This window comes from Hevea brasiliensis, chromosome 7 (genome assembly GCF_030052815.1).
Source record: "Hevea brasiliensis isolate MT/VB/25A 57/8 chromosome 7, ASM3005281v1, whole genome shotgun sequence".
In the NCBI taxonomy this organism is placed as follows: domain Eukaryota; kingdom Viridiplantae; phylum Streptophyta; class Magnoliopsida; order Malpighiales; family Euphorbiaceae; genus Hevea; species Hevea brasiliensis.
In genome coordinates, this window is record NC_079499.1 from 71,040,799 (window position 1) to 71,063,439 (window position 22,641).

General features: G+C 34.0%; 1 protein-coding gene across 1 annotated transcript; it reads left to right on the forward strand.

Annotated features, from left to right (window-relative positions):
- Positions 1–17,023: 17,023 nt before the first annotated feature.
- On the forward strand, positions 17,024–17,515 carry LOC131181371 (uncharacterized). Its single transcript, XM_058149417.1, has one exon. It carries the CDS (start codon positions 17,024–17,026, stop codon positions 17,513–17,515), a length of 492 nt encoding a protein of 163 aa, XP_058005400.1.
- The last annotated feature ends 5,126 nt before the right edge of the window (positions 17,516–22,641 follow it).

The window sequence follows — 22,641 nt, forward strand, 5'->3', positions numbered from 1 at the left end:
CATGTCCAATTGGTCTTGCACCAACTGAACCTCTATAATTCAAGTTATTGCTGCCCAACCCTACTGGACTCATGCCTAGTCCTGCAGGTCACCAAGGGCAGCCACACCAAACTCCAATCCCACTACACAATTCACTTCATTTTTTATTTAAACAAAACCAAATGGTCACTAATTGACCATTAAAACCTACTTTCATCATCACATGACCAAAGTCTCATTTTTCACCCCAAACCCTAACTCACACATTACAATTCATGCATTATCATTGCATTTCTTCAATCCACTTACAAGATGCATATCAAGAGCAGCCATACTAGCCTTTTAACTTCATTAAAATCATCATAATCTTGCCTTAACCAAGGCTGCCGAAATTATGGGTTGGCATACAAATGGTATTCAATAAATTTTCTTTGTAATTTGCACTCATACATAGTCCTTAACATGAATTTAAGGTGAAAACTAAGGTTAGGTCACTAACCTCCATGGAGTGAAGTTTCCCCACTTGCTAGGATTCTTGTTTTCCTTTTCTTTTTTCTCCCAAAAGAATCACCAAGATACAAGAACACTTTTTTGTGTTGGGAGTATAGGATTTAGTGGGGTAGAAACTAGGGAGATCAAGCTTTGAAAAGCTTGTTTATGGTTAGCTATGGAGAAGGGTCACGGCAAGGAGAAAATAAGGAAGAAGAAATTCTGATTTTTTTTTCATTTTTCCAGCCCATTTAATCTCTTTTAAGTAAAGTTATGCCATGTGTCCACATTGGGTGGGTTGGGAGAATCTTAATGACAACATTATGATGTCATAAGTCCATTTTCTCATCTTTTCTTGTCTATTTAATTGCAATTAAATTTTTAACAACATTTATTCATATTTTATGTTATATAAATTATTTATTTAACTGGATAAGTTTACAAAAAATCATCTCTGAAGACGAAATGACCAAAATGCCTTCCGTTTGGCTTAACGAGCCAAAATTGTATGTATTGATTGAACAATTTTTCTAAGCATTTTCTTGGCATTCTAATGCCATAAGAACCTCAATGACCCTTCTCTGGAGTCTCAAAAATTATTTTATAATTATTCCCCCAGGTCTATGGCTCCTAGTTGCGAGAACCGCAACTTCTCACTAGGTTACCCATCGCTAGGGCACTAGCTCATTTAACTTGGTTGTATTTTATTTTTAAAATTTTTCCTAAATTTTTCTTACTAATATTTGAGTTAATTATGGTTCCTCACCTTAGTTTAAATATTTTCGAACGTTCTAGCTATCCGGACCGACACTGGTCACCGGAACAGTAGAATGTACGGAGTTGTCACAAGGAGGGTGTTACATGGGACTTCCAAGGACACAGAAGAACCATGATATAGTATGGATCATAGTTGATAGATTGACCAAGTCTGCTCATTTCTTGCTAATGAGGATGGACTACAGTCTAGAGAGATTGGCTAAACTGTACATTGATGAGATAGTGAGACTGCATGGAGTGTCAGTATCGATTGTGTTAGACAAAGATCCTAGGTTCACTTCTAGATTCTAGGGTGGCTTCAGAGAGTCCTAGGAGCTAGATTGAATTTCAGTACGACATTCCACCCACAGACAGATGGCCAATCTGAGAGGGTAATTCAGATATTGTAGGATATAGTTCGAGCTTGTGTAATTAAGTTTGAGGGTAGTTGGGATACACACTTGCCTTTGATTGAGTTTGCTTACAACAACAGCTATCAATCAAGCATTGGGATGCCTCCATATGAAGCTTTGTATGGCAAGAAGTGCAGAACTCCCCTCTGTTGGGATGAAGTGGGCGAAAGAAAGATGATTGGGCCAAAAATTGTTCAGCAGACAGAGAAAAAGATTATACTAATCAAAGATCGACTCAAGGCTGCATTAGACCGTCAGAAGTCCTACATTGATTTGAAGAGGAGGGATATTGAATATGCAGTTTGTCACACCTTACCCCTCTGTAAGGCATAACATGATCCCGTAGAATACCTAATAAACTACCGAACTTCACCTACCGATAACTCATTAAGTATACAAGGGATTTTAAAACAATATTCTTACTTTTATTAAGTGGTAAGCATTTTCCAATAGGTATTAAAACATTTAATTAAAGTTGAAACTAGTTAAATTTTTGGCCCATTTTATTTTTTCATAAATTTTATAAAAATTTTGCCAGAGTTCCGTCTGTATTTTGAGAAAACAGTTCTTCAAATACCTGTAAAATACACTTCCAATAAATTTTCTCAACCACTTCTTCAATTTCACAATCAATCTCAATCAATTTCAACTCATTTATCAACTTCCAAAAATCAAATCCACCATTTTCAATATCCAACAATCATCAAATTCTATTAATGAATTTCATTCAATTCAAAATAAAATACTACCATTCATGTGTCATTAATGACAAAATAATTTATATACATCACTGCAAAAATTTACATTGAGAGAATTTCAAACTAAAATTTATTACAAACTTAATATAAGCTTTGTACAAGCTGCTCAAGACCAAATTTACATGTCCATACAATTACATGCAATACATTCATCAAAATGAATATTTACAGTCAGGGTATAAATTATACCTGAATACTTCAAGCAGGTAGCTCCCCTGTCCTCAGCAGCTCAATCTGTTACTTCTCTAGTCTCTATATCTGCGACAGCAATAACAGCTATCGCTAAGTAATAGGACTTAGTGGTGCGCAACATACTAAAATAATCTTTATGCAGAATTTAAATCACATTTATTCGAAAATTAGACTGAACATAAGAATTAAATACAAAACATGAATTATGAGATTTTAATCCAAACAATTTCATTTCAAAGTATCAAACACATTTCATAAAACCCACAGCCATATCATGCCATTCGAAACAAATATAATCTCAATAGCCAGAGGCTAAGGAGAAATCACATCACAAGGCTAGCTAGCTCAAATATATGGATATCCATTCAAATTCCTCTTCTACTGGCACACCTCAACACTTCATCCAGAGAAGGAATCAAAATTTGAAACTGATTACCCCCACTAGTCATGCTAGTGAGGTGTTCAAATATATGGTCATGACACTGTGGTTTCAAAACTTATCTTAACAATTTGCTAAACATTGCCATTTCAAATATACACAATTAACTTTCAATAATTCAAATTAAAACATCATAAATAATGTCACAATTCACTATTTCAAATTATTCAAAACAATATGCAGAAAATAATTTACAGAAATAATACATTGTGCACAAACCTTAAACGAGTCACCTCTTGGCCTTGACTCGATTCCTCGGGTTCTTTCTTAGTGTTCCTTTCCACTAAAACACACAGTTTCATAGTGTTTCAATACCATAACTTAGCATAAATCCAAAAATAAATTTAACTTTACTTTTACTTAGCTCTAATGTGCTAAACTCCACGTTCTTTAATTTTTGTGTTTCGAGTTACTATTCACTACACTATTCAAGTCAAATTGTTGACTTTCTAAGGCTTAATAGGTATAGGAATTCCAACTTCACCCACATACCACATTTTGGTCACTAAATTTGTTGGTTTTGGTTGTTTATTCAAATTCTAAGTCTTTTAGGAAAATTTGAAAATTTTCAGTTTTGGTGTCTAAGGTTACACTGTTCCATTGGTCATTTTACTGTTGGAATTTGGCAAAACTTTCTTCATAGAAAATGTTCCCTATTGTCTTAAGTTTATTCTTCTTTTTGAATCACTCCTTGTAGCTCAAGTTATAGCCATTTGAATCATGGCTGCCGGATTGGACTTAACCCAGATTTTTTGGGCAAATTTTGGGTGGCCAAATGACTTAGTTAATGGCATAATTTGGGTTTTTGTTCCTCATGAAAGTTTTAGGTCTATACCTCAACTATCCACTGGTAAAATTTCAGGTTATTTAGACCTACCTAGCTCAAGTTATAGCCAAATGAACACATTTGGTCATTTTGTACAGGGCAAACTGAGATTTTTCGAGTTTAGTCAATTTGTTCACTAGGTTTTGGTCACTTTTTGGGCATGCTTCCTAAATGAAAATTGTGTCATTTAGTGTCTATTTTCATTCCCAATTGGTCTCATACTAATTGGACTTGTAAATTTTTATTTTTGATCCCTCAAAGGGAACTTGGTCATGCTGCCAGCAATCCGAATTTGATCTCAACTCCAACACTTCCAACACACTTTATTTGGTCACCATTGACCATTTCCCACTTCAAACTAGTTCAAATATATCATTTACTAATTTCTCACATTTTTGTCTCTAAACCCTAAGTGTCCAAACCCTAGTTTACTAATTCTTTGCATTTGATTGATTTAATGCATATATATATGTTTCTTCATCTCAAACAAGATCACATATACTTTAAAATCTATCAAACCATGCAAAAACACCCCCATACACATGCTGGCCGAAATTCACTCATGGTCCCTCAACAAATTTTTCTTTTATTTAAAGTTTATTTACAAGTTCAATAAGTTAAAAATGTAGAAATCAAACTAAAATTGTCAAGTTTGCTTACTAACCTTTTTTAGTGTCTTTTTTCTCTTCTTCTTTCTCCTCCTTTCTTCTTCTTTTTGTAGGCAATAGCTAAATCAAAGGTCTAGGTTAAGATTTACTTAAGGACTTTAGGGGAATTTATGGTTAATTTAAGGTATATGAAGCTTGAATTTAGGGCTCTAGTGGAGTTTTGAGAGAGAGAGCTTTGGGAGAGAGAGAGGCCGGCTGGTTTGGGAGAGAAGACAATTGATTTTTTTTTCTTTTCTTTTCTTTTATGTATTTTGTCTTATGGAAGATCAAAAAAATCAATTTAATCAAATTTATTAATTATAGGATTTATGGCATCATGCATGATGTCATGCATGATGTCACCTCTCTTCACTTTTTCCTTTTCTTTTTTTTTGTATTTATTTTTCTATTAGTTCTTTAGTTTAATTTTCGATTCTAAAATTTTCTTTTCTCAGATTTTATTTGACAGTTAGGTCAGGAGTCAGCTCTTGAGGTCAATTGACCAAATTGCCCTTCACCAGTTCAACCCAGTTTGCAAATAATTCAATATTTCTTCCAGATCCTTGACCTAATTTTTTGACTGGCTTAACAGTTCTTTTTCATGATTTTCTCTTTTTCATTGTGTTCGTAATGGTCCTAAGGACCGCAGCGTCACATTTTACGGTTTAAAATTTGAGTTTAAAATGACTTCGCAGTCCTTCCTGAGAAGGTCACCCATCGCTGTGACTCTCGACTCGTTTAACTTCTTATGTTCTGTTTTTCTTATTTATACTTAACTAATTGGCAATTACTAATTATTTGTGTTTATAGGTTATCTAGTTGTCTTAAGTGTGGTTCTAATCCCCTTAATTGTTCGGACTGACACCAGTCACCGAAACAATAAAATATACCAGGCTATACAAATAGGGGTGTTACATAGTGGGTGATAAGGTATTCCTCAAGGTTTCCCCTTGGAAGAAAATTATGAGATTCGACAGAAAGGGAAAATGAGTCCTTGTTTCATTGGACCATATGAGGTTCTGAAAAGAGTGGGTCCTCTGGTATACCGATTGGCACTACCTCCAGAGTTGGAGAAGATACATAATGTCTTCCATGTGTCTATGTTAAAGAAGTATAGATCAGACCCATCTTATGTACTACCAGTAGAAGAGATTGAAGTAAATCCAGACCTCACATATGAGGAAGAACCTATTGAGATTCTAGCATATGAGGTGAAGTAGCTGAGGAATAAGCAGATACCTTTGGTAAAAGTGCTGTGGAACCATCATTCAGGCCAGAAAGCTACTTGGGAGCGAGAGGAGGACATGAGGAAATAGCACCCACAGCTGTTCAGAGACTGATACCAGGTAAAATTTTGAGACGAAATTTATTTTAAGGGGGGAGAGAATTGTAACACCCCTATATGCATAGCTATGTGTAATGCACTATTTCAGTGACTAGTGTCGGTTCGGACAATTAAGAGGATTAAAACCCTGTTTAAGTCACTTAGAAAAGCCCTGAACAAGAATAAATAGTTATTACCAGAAGGTCATGTAGAAGTAAGAAAAACATAGCATAAAAGGTTAAATGAGCTGGGGGTCACAGCGATGGGTGACCTTACCGGGAAGTGACTGCGAGGTCAACTGTAATCCTAATTTTGAATGGGAAATTGTGACACCACAGTCCTAAGGACTACGGCGAAGATAGTGGGAAAGAGAAAATTACAGAAAAGAGTTGATAAGTAGGTTAAATAATTAGGTTAGGTTTTTGGAAGAAACACTGGATTATGTGTAAACCGGATCAAACTGGCGAGGGGCAAATTAGTCAATTCACCCCTAGAGGTGACCCATGATCTAACTGTCCAATAAAATCGGAGAAATGAAAATTTTGAAATGTAGATTTAAATTAAAGAACCATAGAAAAATAAAGAAAAAAGGAAAAGAGAAGAAAATTTGAATTTTTACATCATCAAAATTACATATGTATGATGTAATAAAAGAAGTATTAAATTATTTAAAATTTTGACTAAGTCAAAATTAATATAATTACACATAAAAACAAATGAAAATTGAAAAATCAATTCCTATCTTCTTCCCCAAAGTTGGTCGACCATTCCCTCTCTTCACCCTCTCTCTCAAAAACTCTATTGAAGCTTCAAACCAAGCTTCATAAACCCTAAATTCTCCATAAATTCCCCACTTGTTTGTGATTAAACTATGTTCTTGCAACTAGAAAAGAAGATTGAAGAACAAAAGAAAGGAAGAAAGTGAGAGAATTGAAGAATTGAAATCCAAAGAAAGGTTAGTGATTATTTCCTTCAATTTCTCTTGAAATTTATGTTTATATAGTTGAAATAAACTTAGAATTGAAGAGAAATTCAAACAAAATAAACATGAGTGATCAAGTGGGGATTTTGGCCAACATGGGTAGAAATAGGGTTTGAGTAATTTTGATGAATTAAAAAGGGTAATTGAGTTGAATTAAATGTGTAGAACAAGATTATGCACTTTGATTTAACTAATTGAACAATTGGCAAAAATTAGGGTTCTTGAGTTCTTGAAATTGGGAGAAAAATTGGAAGAAATGGTCAATTGATAAAATTGACCCTAATTGAGGTTAGAAATGGTCAATTAGGACCAATTAAGATGTGTTGGAGTGATTAGAATTGCAAAGTAAATCAGATTGGATAAGGTTCACCTTTGGGTAGTTTAGGTCCCTTTCATAGACCAAAACTATAATTCTGCCAACCCAATTGGTGTGAGGCCAATTGAATATGAAAGTAGACACATAATGACACAATTTTTATGTAGAAACCATGCCCAGAAAATGACATTAAGGTAATGAACAATTATTAATTTTACCCTCATTTTATACTCCACATGATATATATACAAAGTTTTAAGGATGAATTAGACTAACCTTTTTGAAACCAAACTTGAGCTTGTTATTCTTCAAGATTTCTCCTAGAACCATAATAATCATAATCAATTATAACTTCACTTTCCCAAATTAAATATCTAATAAAAATTCAACAGCATTTCCCCTTAAATTGGACTAAACTCCTATCATAAATCTCAAATCCACAAACCATTAATACCCAATATGGCAGCTTGTGCATTCAAATTTATATATGATGATCTAACCGTCAGTTAAATCCCAAATTTTAACCATATATTGAAAACATCCCTATACAATATCAGTCAAAATTTTAGCATCAAATCATCTCTATATCATGAGATATCAAAATATTCATTCAACCCTTCAAAATCTGAATTTTTGCAGAAATCAATCTTACTCAGTTAGCTCATGCAAAACAATTTATATCTCATAAACCACAAGTCTAAAATTCATCAAATTTTAACACAACAGCCTCAACATCCCGAATATCATTTGTACCAAATTTCATAATTTTATAAGTATCCTAACTATTTAGTTTTCTCAAATTTTAGTAGCCAAAATTCAAAATTCAACTTGTAGACAGCCTGTGTTCAACAATATATCTCTCCAAATCCAACCGTTGAACAATCACCAAATTTCAACCATAACTTCTAAACATACATACCTTAAACATATCCAAAAATTAATGGTATAAGTTGAGCCAAACTCACCTGGACGGAAGAGAAACATATTGCCCCTGCTGAACCCTTGTTTCTCCTACTGTTCATCTCCTTCTCCTTCTTCCTTTCTTTCTTTCTTTTCCTTTTCTCTCTATCTTGATTCAGCTGATGAAGATGAAGCAGATTTATTTTTCATTTTTGTCTCATTTTTATGTAGTTTTTATCTCTTTTAAGTGACTTGTCCATTTCCCATTGGTTAGCAATTTTAATTACCTCATGCATGATGTCATTAATCTACTTATATTTCATTTTTCTTTTCTTTTCTTTTCTTTTCAACTCAATTTCAATTTAATTTGTAGCAATATTTATTCATATTTTAGATCATAATAATTATTTACTTAACTGGACAAGTCGGTCAAAAATCATCTCTGAAGATGAAATGACCAAAATGCCCTCCGTTTGGCTTATCGAGCCAAAATCATCTGTACCAATCGAAAAAAATTTCTAAGCCTTTTCTTGGCATTCTAATGCCATAGAAACCTCAATGACTCTTCTCTGGAGTCTCAAAAATTATTTCATGAATTTTCTCCCTGGTTTAGGGCTTCTAGTTGCGAAGACCGCAACTTCTCACTGGGTTACCCATCGCTAGGGCACCGGCTCATTTAACTTGGTTGTATTTTATTTCTAAAATTTTTCTTAAATTTTTCTTACTATTATTTGAGTTATTTATGACTCCTCACTCTAATTTAAATAATTTCTCAGACGTTCTAGCTGTCCGGACCGACACCGGTCCCCAAAATAGTAGAAAGTACGGAATTACTACAGTGTGAGTGTTACACCTTTCATGTGGATACTGTCCACTCAAATTATATATGACTGAAACGAATTTTATTGAATTGGTGTTATTATTTTGGAGCTTGAAGAACCTTTGATAAATCTTCATTTTTTTTCCTTTGTGGTATTTGTGGGTAGGATTTTATTGTTTTCTTCTAATTCTTCATATTTGGCATCTATTTCTTTAGTTATATTACATATGGTTGATGCTATATTGTGCTCATTTTAGAAAGACAACTACATATTCTTTGAATTGAAAGATGCCTAGGCCCACCAACTTTTGAAAGGTAATTTAGAGCTTTTGGTTGGTTGCTGGCATATAAAAAGGCTTTGGAAAAAAAAGTCAGGTGAAAATTTTAGTGGATGTGAAAATGTTTAATGCTTCATGAATTCATAAGAGAAGATTGGTCCAAATGAAGGTGCAAGATAAGTTATGCTTTGATAAAAATGTATTGTTGATTAAAGAGGTTCATGGTGTGATTAAATTTATATATAAAACAATAATATATGTTCTTTATATATATAAGACATTAAAATATAGTTTAGTTATGCCTATTAATGAAACAACAATACTGAAAGACACAAATATTAGTTAATGAAATTGACTAGTACTATATCAATACAATGGAAATTATTTTTTAAGCCAACAAAAGTATCAAAACTCTTTCCAAAATTAATTCAAAAAACGACATACAACTCTTATAAATTCACTGCTTCCCTCCTGGATTATTCATAATAGACCTTTGACTTCCCATTACATCATCTGGAATAAGTGTTAGAGTACTAGTTATTACATAATGGACCCTTAAAGAGGCTCCCAAATCTGCATTAATATTCTTAGAATAAGATGTTACACAAGCATTTTTAGTCCTACTAATGTCATTTGAAGCATGTTAAACTCTTAAAGTTTTTGCCTCATCTCCATCATGAGATCTTCTTATGACAGATGCACTTGTTGCATTTGAGAAATTTGAAATCGCAGTACTTTGATTCACCACTTTCCTTGTACTGGATTCAATATGTAGTGTTGCAAAACTTACCTCATTATAATGCAATCTACCAAAACTAGAACTTGTAACATTCTCACTTTTAATTTAAAAGGTATTCATATAAATTACAAAGATGAAGTATGTGTGAAATTGTTTTTATTCATACCTAGGAAGTTGGTAACTAAGAGCTAGAGGACTAAAGCGAATTAATCAATAAGTTAGGGGTAAATAAAAGATTGGAGTACTAATTTGAATAGATTAAAAAGTTTAGGAAGAAATTTAAAAATAATAGAAAAACATCTTATGGACCAAGGGGTAAAGAATGATGGACCATTAGGTAAAAACCAAGAAGCTTCTACATAAATTCCTCCCAAAACTAGCCGGTCACTCATCTTTACCCTTTTTCTCTTCTTTTTTCATGCTTCCGATAGCTATTTCTCTCAATTTGAAGAGAAAATTTTCAGCTAAAACCTTACATTCCACAAATTTTTAGAAGGGGCAAAGGGAGCAAGAAGAGTTAGCAATTAAAGCTTGAAGAACCTTAATTCCATAAAAGGTTTGGAGGAGCATTGGAAGAAAAGGAAGAGTAGCAACTGGTTTTCCCTAAAGGTTAGTGCTATATCTTCCCTCTTTTACCATATTAAGATAGAGACTTCTTGAACTTGATAAATTATAAGCATTAGGGACTTGTAAGTGAGCTAGAAATCTGAAAGTTGCTAGTTGGCTTGCAGGATCAGTTAATTTTAAAAATTAATAACTTGAGCTAGAAAAGTTGGATTTCTATAAACTTTATATCTATGAAAACCTTGATGAATTCTCTAAAACTTTGTAGTTTTATGGTGGACCTAATTCCCCTGCTAAGATGGTGGTTGAGGGCAAAACTTTTTGTTTCTCAAATCTAGAAAACTGACCTAATGGTTTCTAGAAGTAGGACACCTGACTTTGAAAGTTCATAACTTGTGCTCCAAAACTTGAAATTATTTGATTCTTAAACCATTGGAAAGCTAAATGAATACTTTAAAACTTTGTAGCTATTATTGAAAATTGATTTTGTTGGCTACATGATGAAATTTTTATATTTCTTGTTACTACTCTAACTATGACTGGAGTCTGTGATAGTTTGCACATTTTAATTTATAACTTGAGTTGTGGCCTTGATTTTGATATGATTCAAATTGGAGATTGAAATGGACATATGAAAGTTCAATTCTGGAAAAGATTCCATGAAACCATTGTTGTTATAATTTTTGGAGGAATTTTAATTTTGCTGCTCTGTTTACCTAAATTGACTGGAAATTTAGGACAACAATGATTCATAGGCCTATAATTTGTATTCTATGATTCCAAATGACATAAAATTGATGGCAAATGAAAGTTAAGACATAAGGCTAAAGCTTTCATGAGGAATGCTGCCCAAAAATTGTGTGTAAGTAACCTTGAAATTAGCTGGAAGATAGGGCACAAAATCTGGAACCTGGTAGGAGTGCATTCTGGACTATCCAAAGTAAAATGGGTGTAACTTACCCTAAAAAAATCCAAATGAGGTGATTCTTATTTTGTTGAAAAGTTAAAATCCGAAGGAACAACTTTCATGAAGAATGAATTGACAAAATTTAATTTCAACCTATTCAAATCTAGACTCTAAAATTTGTCCTGAACCTGCCCTATAACTGGTGAAATTGAAATTTTGCTTAAGGATAGATGTTGATTAATTAGTCATAACTTTTGATCTTTGAATCCAAATTAAGTGATTCAAAAACTATATTAAAGTTAAGACATAGATTTAAAAATCTTATAAAGAAAGCTGAATTTAATTCCTGTAATGACTAGGTTAAAATGCTTGACCAAAGTAATGCATAAAGTTTGATTTTTGTTGGAATTTGACATTGGTCATCATATGTATAAATTTTGTATAAATGTATGAACTTTAAATGCATGCGATGTGAAAATATGGTAATGGCAAAAGTTTATGTGCATACAAGTATTGTTGATTACATCATGTGAAAATAAAAATGATAATTACCTTATTAAGCTCGGGTAAACAGAGATAGTGAATTATAGGTTTGGATAAATTAGCATGGCAATAGGGGACATCATTAGCAGTACTGCATTATTTATGTAATAGATTGATGAATGACTATTAGAGGCACCGAGTGCTCAGTTAGTGATCCTTTATCCATGGCTTTTAAGGTTGGATTTTATTATGGTACATGTTGACAGTTATATAGAGGCATTGAGTGCCCATTGTTAAACTAGTCAGAGACACCGAGCATTCAGTATTGAGAGTCCCATATCCAGTCCATACAGTTTTGTCATAGAAATCACATTAAGAAAATATACACAAATATAATGAGAATTATGTTAAACCTTGAACTTTAAAGATTTCATATAATCATTATATCATTTAATTGATTCAATATGTTTGTATTTGGAAATGGTTATAGATTTGATGTTTTGAGTTTCTTTATTTTTGAACATTATTTTTTTTTTCAAATTTAGAGTGCACCACTAAGCTGTAAAGCTTAGCGCATAGGTTTTTTTCCTCACACAGGTACGGAAGGTAAAGAGTAGATAGTAAGACAGGAGAGGAGATAGTGGATTTGCAGGAAAGTCCGAAGTCACCTTATACTTGGACTTTGTAGTACATGCACTACCAGCACTAGATGCATTTCATCACACATTTTGTATGCCCTTTTGTTATGTAACAAAAACACATTGTGTAAATTTATTTTAGATAACTGTAAATTTAAGTATAAACATATTTTATTACATTTACAGGTTTATAAACTTATATATTTAACTAAAGGATGTTTGAACATATGTTATGTTATTATTTGCATATGGTAAAGGAATGAAGTTGAATACAACATGATGAGAATTAATTGTCAATATTGTTGAACTTAGAGATTGAAAATATTATTATTAATAGATATTATTAATAGGTGGATATTATATGTTTAGGGGAAACTTTTGCAGTTTTTCCCGTTGAAATTTATGATTAAAAATTAAAAAGTAAACATTAAGGAAGAAAATTATTCTAAAACAAGTTTAGGTGCTCCGTGCATAGAATGTGGCATTCCTTTGCTCAACTTCACTGTAGATCAGGAAAGGGGTGTTGCATTTAGTGGTATCAGAGCTTTAGTTTAGGCGTTCCTAGACCTAGATAGATAGAAAGACATGACATGTGTGTGATCATGCATTGCATCTATAGGGAATTGAGGTGACACTTATGCAGATCTACTCTCCTATCTATTTTAGGTTAAAAAAATGGAGTCAAATTCATGGAGGGCTATTGATGAGGAGGTAAAAAGTCATGCCCCTAGTAGTGGGGGTGATAGAGGCATGAGAGATCTAGCTGCACAGGCATCTGGACAGCCTGTATAGCCATAATAGTTCTTTGTTCTAGCAAATAGCTAATCTCTTTAGACAGATGACAGGAGCCATCCCACAGGCTCAGCCTTCAGAGAAGTCCCACCTGGAGAAACTTAGGAAATATGGGGCGGTGGATTTTGAGGGAAAGAAAAAAGATAATCTAGCAACTATTAAATATTGTTTGGAAAGGGCAGAGAGGATTCTCCAAAGTTGCATTATACTTCTGAGCAGAGTTTAGAGTGCACAGTTGCATTACTTCAGTAAAATGCATATCAATGGTGAGACATAGTATCACACGCGGTCTAGCTTGTTGAGTTGACCTGGGAGTTCTTTTTAGCTGAGTTTAGGAAGAGAGAATTCGTTAACTTGAGGCAGAGGCATCTCACTGTAGCAGAGTATGAAAGGGAGTTTGTTTGGCTGAGTAGATATGCTAGGGAGATTGTGCCTATAGACGCTAACAGATGCAGGACATTTATGGAGGGTCTTAATGATAACATCAAGCTCCACATCATAGCACTACTAATTAAGGACTTCACTCAACTAGTTGCTGCAGCTATGAATATCGAGCAGGTTAGAGATAGTGAGCAGAGCAAGAGGACTAGAGCATTATAAGAGAGGTTTTGGGCAGTCTGGTACAGTTAGTAAGAGGCCCAAGGGACCACAAAGACAGGCACAGTCCCAGAGATAGGGAAAGGGGTCTACATTTAGGAGGGGTCATCCAACAGCTTCAGTGGCTATTGCTCTAGGGTCTGTAGTGAGGGGACTAGCCCTAGCCTTATGTGGCCATTGTGGGAAGAGGTATACAGGCGAGTGTTGGTGACTGACTAGAGCCTGTTACAGATGTGGTGCCACTGATAATTTTTAGAGAGATTGCCCCAGCAGGAGGACTACCTCTGCACCACCGACAGAGAGGTCCATTCCTATAGCATAGAGGGGTAAGAGACCTAGCAGATCTGAAGTAGCTAGGGGGTACTCAAAGAGTTGCATCTGAGACAGTAGAGAGACCTGACACCCGGACACTAGCACGTGTCTATGCCATCAGAGCTCGTGAGGAGCAGGATACACCAGATGTGATTATTGGTGTATTTACTCTCTTTGACTCCTCAGAACATGCATTGATAGATCTAGGTTCCACACATTCATACATTTGCACCATTATACCAGAAGAGAGGGGTTTACAAGAAGGTACAATTGAGCAAGATATTTTAGTCACAAACCCTTTAGGCCATAGTGTGCCAGTAAATAAGGTCTAAAGGGATTGTCCTTTGAGAATTCAAGAACATGAGTTTCCAGTTAATTTGATAGCATTACCTTTTTATGAGTTCGATGTGATTTTAGGGATGGATTGGTTGTCAAAACACTAAGTCATTATGGATTATTGCCTAAAAAGAATCACATTGAGAACTTATGACAATAAGGAGGTGATAGTTATGGGTGAGAGAACATATTATCTCTCTAATGTCATATCAGCCATTACAGCAAGGAAGTTATTAAAGAAGGATTATGAAGCTTACTTAGCTAGTGTGGTTAATACCAAGAAGGCAGGGCCTAGTATTTATGACATTCCCACAGTGTGTGATTTTCCTGATGTATTTCTCAAGGAATTGCCTGGTTTACCACCAGAGAGATAGGTGGAGTTTGCCATTGATGTGATGCCTAGTACAACACTAATATCTATTGCTCTTTATAGAATTGTACCCATTGAGTTGAAGGAGTTGAAAATATAGTTATAGGAGTTGCTTGATAAAGGGTTTATACACCCTAGTGTGTCGCCTTGAAGAGCACTATGTTATTTGTGAAAAAGAAAGATGGGACACTCAGATTATGTATTGATTGTAAACAATTAAATAAGATGACTGTGAAGAACAAATATCCCTTATCCAGAATAGATGATTTGTTTGATCAGCTAAAGGGAGCAAGCATATTTTCCAAGATTGATGTTAGATCCGAGTATTACTAGTTGAGAGTAAAGGAGTCAATGTGCCTAAAACAGCCTTCAGAACTTGCTATGGACATTATGAGTTCCTGGTGATGCCATTTGGACTAACTAATGTACCAGTGGCTTTCATGGACCTTTTAAACTGTATCTTCCATTCTTACTTGCATCAATTTGTAGTGGTCTTCATTGATGACATTTTGGTATATTATAAGAACCAGGAGGAAAATGATGAACATTTGAGGATTATACTGTAGACATTAAGGGAGAAAAAGCTATATGCCAAGTTATCTAAGTGTGAGTTTTAGTTGAATGAGATTTCGTTCCTTAAGCATATAGTGTCAGCTGATGGGATTAGGGTTGATCCCAAAAAGATAGAAGCCATCGTGGAGTGGAAGCCGCCTAAGAATGTGACAGAAGTTAGAAGCTTCTTAGGGTTGGCAAGTTACTACAGGAGATTTGTGAAGGGGATCTCACTCATTACGACTCCATTGACCAGATTGTTGCATAACAATGTCAAGTTTGAATAGAATGATAAATGTCAATCAAGCTTTGAGAAGTTGAAGGCAATGCTTACAGAAGCACCCATTCTTTCACAACCAGTGTCGAGGAAAGACTTTGTCATCTATAGTGATGCCTCGCATAATGGATTGGGGTGTGTGCTAATGCAAGAAGGGAAAGTGGTTGCTTATGCTTCTAGGCAACTTAAGAGATATGAAAAGAATTACCCAACTCATGATTTAGAACTTACAGCAATTGTGTTTGCATTAAAGATATGGAAGCATTATCTATATGGGGAGAAGTGCTACATCTATACAGATCACCAAAGTCTCAAATACTTACTAACTCAGAAGGAACTCAACTTGAGGCAAAGAAGATGGATCAAATTCTTGAAAGATTATGATTGTATAATTGATTACCACCCTAGAAAGACGAATGTAGTAGTTAATGCTTTAAGCAGGAAATCACTGGTAGCTTTGAGAGCCATGAATGCTCGCCTGATTCTAGCACCAAATGGAGCTGTTGTAGATGAGTTGGAAGTAAAGCCAAGTTTATTGCTGCAAATTCAAGAAGCTCAGAAGTTGGATGAGAAATTGGTAACTATTATTAGAAAAATCCAAGAAGGGAGGGAGAGTGAGTATGAAATTAAAGGAGATGGTCACTTATATTATAAAGGGAAGATATATGTTCCAAATGATGAATAACTTAAGAGGAGCATTCTTAAAGAGGTGCATAGCAGCTTTTATGCCATGCATCTAGGAAGCACCAAGATGTACAGTGACTTGAAGACTCATTATTGGTGGCCTGGTATGAAGAAAGACATTGCCAATTATGTGACAAAATGCTTAACATGTTAACAAGTCAAGGCCGAACATCAAGTTCCATTGGGTTTGTTGCAACCAATCACAATACCCAAGTGGAAATGGAATCACATCACAATGGACTTTATCATTGGTCTACCTCTTACATAGAAGAAGCATGATTCAGTATGTTGATAGTTGACAAGTTTACCAAGTTTGCTTACTTTTTACCTATCATAACCGATAACTCATTGGAGAAGTTAGTAGAGCTATACATATATGAGATAATTCGGTTACATGGAGTGCTTGAATCCATCATATCTGATAGAGACCCAAGGTTCACATCGAGGTTTTGAAAGAAGATACAAGAAGCCTTAGGTACCAAGTTGAATTTTAGCACAGCTTTCCACTTGCAAATGGATGGTCAATCAGAAAGAGTGATCTAGGTACTTGAAGATATGCTTAGAAGTTGCATTATGATTTTGGAGGGAGCTGAGATAGGTACCTCCCATTAATGGAATTTGCATACAATAATAATTACCAATCAAGCATAGAAATGGTACCATATGAGGCTTTGTATGGAAGAAAATGTAAAACGCCTCTGTGTTGGACTGAGCTTGGTGAAGATAAGTTAATAGGACCAGACTTGGTGAAACAAATTGAGGAGAAAGTAAAGATCATTAAGGATAATTTGAAAGTTGCCTCAGATAGACAGAAATCTTATGCAGATTTAAAGAGGAAAGATATTGAGTATAAGGTTGGTGATAAAGTCTTTTTAAAGGTGTCACCATTAAAGAAGGTGCTCAAATTTGGGAAGAAGGATAAGTTAACCCCTAGGTTTATCGGTCTATACGAGATCATCAAACGTGTTGGTTCGGTAGCTTATAGACTAGCATTACCGTCAGAGCTGGACAAGATTCACAATGTATTTCATATCTCAATGCTAAGGAGATTCAGATCAGATCCCTCACATGTCTTATCAGTGGAGACCATTGACATACAACTTGATTTGACATATAAGGAGGAACCAGTAAAGATCTTAGCATGAGAAATCAAGGGACTGAGGAATAAAAGAATTCCATTAGTGAAAGTGCTTTGAAGAAACCACAAAGTAGAGGAAGCGATGTGGGAGAGCGAAGAGATTATGAGACAAAAACATCCATAGTTATTTGAACTAGGTAAATTTTGAAGATGAAATATCCTAAGTGGGAGAGAGTTGTAACATCCTCACTTTTAATTTAGAAGGTATTCATATAAATTACAAAGATGAAGTGTATGTGAAATTGTTTTTATTTATACCTTGAAAGTTGGCCACCAAGAGTTAGAGGACTAAAGTGAATTAATTAATAAGTTAAGTGCTAAATAAATGATTGGAGGACTAATTTGATTACATTAAAGAGTTTAGGGAAGAATTTGGGAATAATAGAAAAATATCGTATGGACCAAGGTGTACAGAATGATGGACCATTGGGTAAAAACCAAAAAGCTTCTACATAAATTCCTCCCAAAACTAGCTGGCCACTCATCTTTACCCTTCTCCTCTTCTCTTTTCATGCCTCAAACAACCATTTCTCTCAATTTGAAGAGAAAATTTCTAGCTAAAACCCTAGATTCCATAAATTTTTAGAAGCCAAGCAAAGGGAGCAAGAAGAGTTAGCAATTAAAGCTTGAAGAGCCCTAATTCTACAAAGGGTTTAGTGGAGAATTGGAATAAAAGGGTGAGTAGCAACTAATTTTCCCTTATGATTAGTGCTATATCTTCCCTCTTTTATCATATTAAGATAGAGACTTCTTGAACTTGATAAATTAAAAGCATTAGGGACTTGTAAGTTAGCTAGAAATCTAAAAGTTGCTAGTAGGGTTGCAGGATTAGTCAATTTTATAAATTCATAACTTAAGCTAGAAAAGTTGGATTTCTATGATCTTTACATCTATGAATACCTTGATGAATTCTCTAAAACTTTGTAATTTTGTGCTAGACCTAATACCCTTACTAAGATGGTGGTTTAGGGCAAAACTTTTTACTGCTCAAATCTAGAAAACTAACTTGATGGTTTTTAGAAGCAGGACACCTGACTATGAAAATTCATAACTTATGCTCCAAAACTTGAAATAGTTTGATTCTTGAACCATTAGAAAGCTAAATGAATACCCTAAAACTTCATAGTTATAACCAAAAATTAATTTTGTTGGCTGCATGGTGAAATTCTTGCATTTCCTATTACTACTCTGACTATGACTAGAGTCTGGAATAGTTTACAAATTTTCATTTATAACTTGAGTTGTGGCCCTAATTTTAATATGATTCAAATTAGAAATTGAAATAGACATATGAAAGTTCAATTCTGAAAAAGATTCCATGAAACTTTAATTTTGTTGCCTTGTTTACCTAAATTGATTTTAAATTTAAGACAACAATGATTCATTCCTTATAATTTGCATTCTATGATTCCAAATGACATGAAATTTATAGAAAATAAAAGTTAAGACATAAGGCTAAAACTTTCATGAAGGAATGTTACCCAAAAATTGTGTGTAAGTAAACTTAAAATTAATTGGAAAATAGGGCACAGAATGTGGAACCTAGTAGGAGTGTATTCTGGACTATCTAGAGTAAAATGAGCATAACTTACCCTAGGAAAATCCAAATGAGATGATTATTATTTTGTTGAAAATTTAAGATCTAAAGGAACAACTTTAATGAAGAACAAATTGGCAAAATCTGATTTCAACCTGTCTAAATTTAAACTCTAAAATTTGTCCAGAACCTACCCTATAACTAGTGAAATTGAAATTTTGCTTAGGGATAACTGTGATTAATTGACTATAACTTTTGATCTTTGAATCCAAATTAAGTAATTCAAAACTATATTAACGTTAAGACATAGATTTAAAAATCTCATGAAGAAAGTTGAATTTAATTCCTGCAATCACTAGGTTAAAATGCTTGACAAAAATAATACATAAAGTTTGATTTTTGTTGGAAATTGACAATGGTCATCATATGTGTAAATTTTGTATAAATGTATGAACTTTAAGTTTGCGCGATATGAAAATATGGTAATGGAAAAAGTTTATGTGCATACAAGTATCGTTGATTACATCATGTGAAAATAAAAATGATAATTACCTTATTAAGCCCGGGTAAACCTAGACAATGTATTATAGGTTTGGATAGATTGGCATGCCAATAGGGGACATTATTAGTAGTATTGCATTATTTATGTTAATGGATTGATGAATAATACACTTGAATTGTATAGATGTTTTTAAGCATATTTGTATACTATCTCTTAGTATTTAGGTAAGTAATCTCATGCATAGTAGTTAATTTCATTAGTTTTTGTAATTTCCATTGTCAAGCCCTTAATTCCATGTTTTCTGCATTATTTCAGGTGTTTGGGTGAAGCCCCAGAGTATAGGAGTGCAAAGGAAAGCTTGGAGAGGTCAAGAGACTGAGAATTGCTGCTGATACAAAGTACACGGGTTGTGTAAGCAAAGCCACAGACTCATGTAATGATAAGTGTATAATTTATTAATTTTACTCCCATCACATTTAGTGTTTTTAGTGTGTTTTTATAGTTAATTCAGTTAGTTAAACTATATTTATCATTTAGGCATATTTTTAGATAGTTGTGAAATAATTGTGTTAAATGGAGAAATTTTCAGCATTTGACATTTGCTATATTTTTCATGTGACAACCCTTACCCGTCTACAGCATAGCCGAGTAAGATATGTCACACAGTGTACAGGAACATCCTATTTTATTTTAATCATTTTTTTTCTTCCTAATTTATTTCTTTCATAGTTATGAAATAAAGTATAATCCATTTAAGTCATTTATTGAAATCATAAATTTATTTGAGGTTTCGCAAATTTTATAGAAAATTCAGCATAGTACCGGCTAAAAATGGAGAAAACAGTTCTTCGGAACTTGTGAAAAACACTTTCAAAATTTTCAATCAATTCTAAACTCCATTTCATTAACAAAATCTCAATATTTTTCAACAACATTTCCATTTCTCAATCATTCATCTCATATGATATTCATGTACAAGTCATAAATAAATATTCACTTTTTCATTCATAGACACAATTTTCACTATTTACATTAATACCAAAATACATTACATAAGTTTCAATTACATATGAGAAAATAAAAAGTGATTACAAAATACCCAAAATGAAACTTAGTGTCCTACCAAAACACTGACGTCGGTGAGGTGACACGGATACTATGCAGAGCTGTAGATGATCTCACCCAGTCTGTGGTTTACTGGGCTCTCGATTAGTCTCTCCAGAACCTACGCGTGGCAAAAAGCAACGCGCTAAGCAATAATGCTTAGTGGTGCCAATAATAAAATAAAAAGAAATAATAGAAAATAAATATGCATTGCATGTCCTGATGTCTTATGTAGACAATTTTTCGATCATTATTGGTAATCTTATTTATTTTATACTCATTATATTCATAATTTTATTAAATTTATTCACTTTCATTTTTTTGGTTGACCAAGTTACCTATATTAGATGACTGGACTGGATAAACGGGTAAACTGGCACTGGGTATTAAGTACCTCGGGCCGTCACACCATCGGTCACATATGTATCTCCCAGGGTGCAACAGAACAGCTAATGAGTTGTAATAAATATTAGGCACAAAGCTAAGTATCATCACAATGTTAGAATGGCTAAAAGCCATGAAATCACAGAATGACATAATGCCATGTGCAGTACTGCTAACTGAACCTATTGGCATGCCAACCTATCTAAACCAATCTTGCTAGGTGTACTAGGGCATGTTACACTTTTAAATTGTACAATTCTTGAAATTTAAGTTTAGGTGTTACTATTCATTTCATTAGTCAACTAAAATGTTGACTTTTGCATAGAAAATAGGTACATTGGTTCTAATACTCCCAATATACCGCATTTTGCATTCTAAAATTGTTGGTATTGGTTGCCAATACTATTTCTAAGCTTAGTGTTAGTTATTCAAAATTTTCAGATTTCAAGCCTCATATTTACTATTCCATTGGTCATTTGTACAATAGGAATTTGGCAAAATTGTCTTTATGAAAGTTGTTCCTTATTTTGTCTAGTTACATTTCTTTTTTTGAATCACTCTATTTGGAGTTTTGTAGCTCAAGTTATGGCCTAAACACCATAACTGGCCGGATTGGACAGAATCCAAAATTCTGGGCAAAACTGGTTCTGCCAGATTTGGTAACCTAATTTTGGTTAGCAATTTGACTAGGTTATGATTAGAATTTTGATTTGTGTTCTTCATGAAAGTTATAGGTGCATGTCTCAGCTTTCTGCTGGTAAAATTTCATGTAAATTGGACCTTTCTACACTGAGTTATGACCAAATGAATGATACTGTTCTTTTAGTCATTTTGCCCAGGTAGAATGCAAGTCACCTGGATTAGGGAAATTTTTAGGTCAACTTGGTTTGGTTTTCTAGGCAGGGTTTCTTCACAAAAGTTGTGCCATTATGTGTCTAGTTTTATATCCAATTGGAGTTGCACCAATTGAACCTATACAACTCCATTTATGGATGCCCAAACCTACTGGACTCATAACCAGTCCTACAGGTCACCAAGGGCAGCATGCCTAAGGTCAACTTGGTTATCCTTACTCACTTCAATTCCTCCTCACACACATTCAAATGGTCACTAATTGACCATTACAACATCATTTTGTGTCCAATTATATCTACTCACATATTTGAGTTTCAAACCCTAACCCTAACATTCCAAAGTTACATTTTCTTGCACTAAACTCATAAACTAATGTTTTGAGTGATACAATCATATCAAGGGCAGCCCATTCACTCATTTAATCCAATGAAACCATCAAGACCACAACAAATCCATGGCTACTAAAAATAGGGTAACACCTTAACATGTTTATCTTCAATGAACTTACACATATCATAGCTCAAATTTGCATTCTAACAAAAATTTAAAGGAAAGAATCAAAGATTTGGACACTAACCTCTTTTGCTAACTATTCGAAGTCTCCAAAACTTCCTTCTTTCTTCTTCTTTTTGCTGGCTAGAGGTTGTTCAAGATGCAAGATCACTTTTTTGTAAAGCAAGGTAGTGGTTTCAAGGTGATTTGGTGGGTGGTTCCAAGCTTACCTTAAGCTTTCATGGAGGTTGGGTTGGGG

Coding starts and splice junctions, on each gene's coding strand:
- LOC131181371 (XM_058149417.1), top strand. CDS start 17,024: ATGGTACCATATGAGGCTTTGTATGGAAGAAAATGTAAAACGCCTCTG.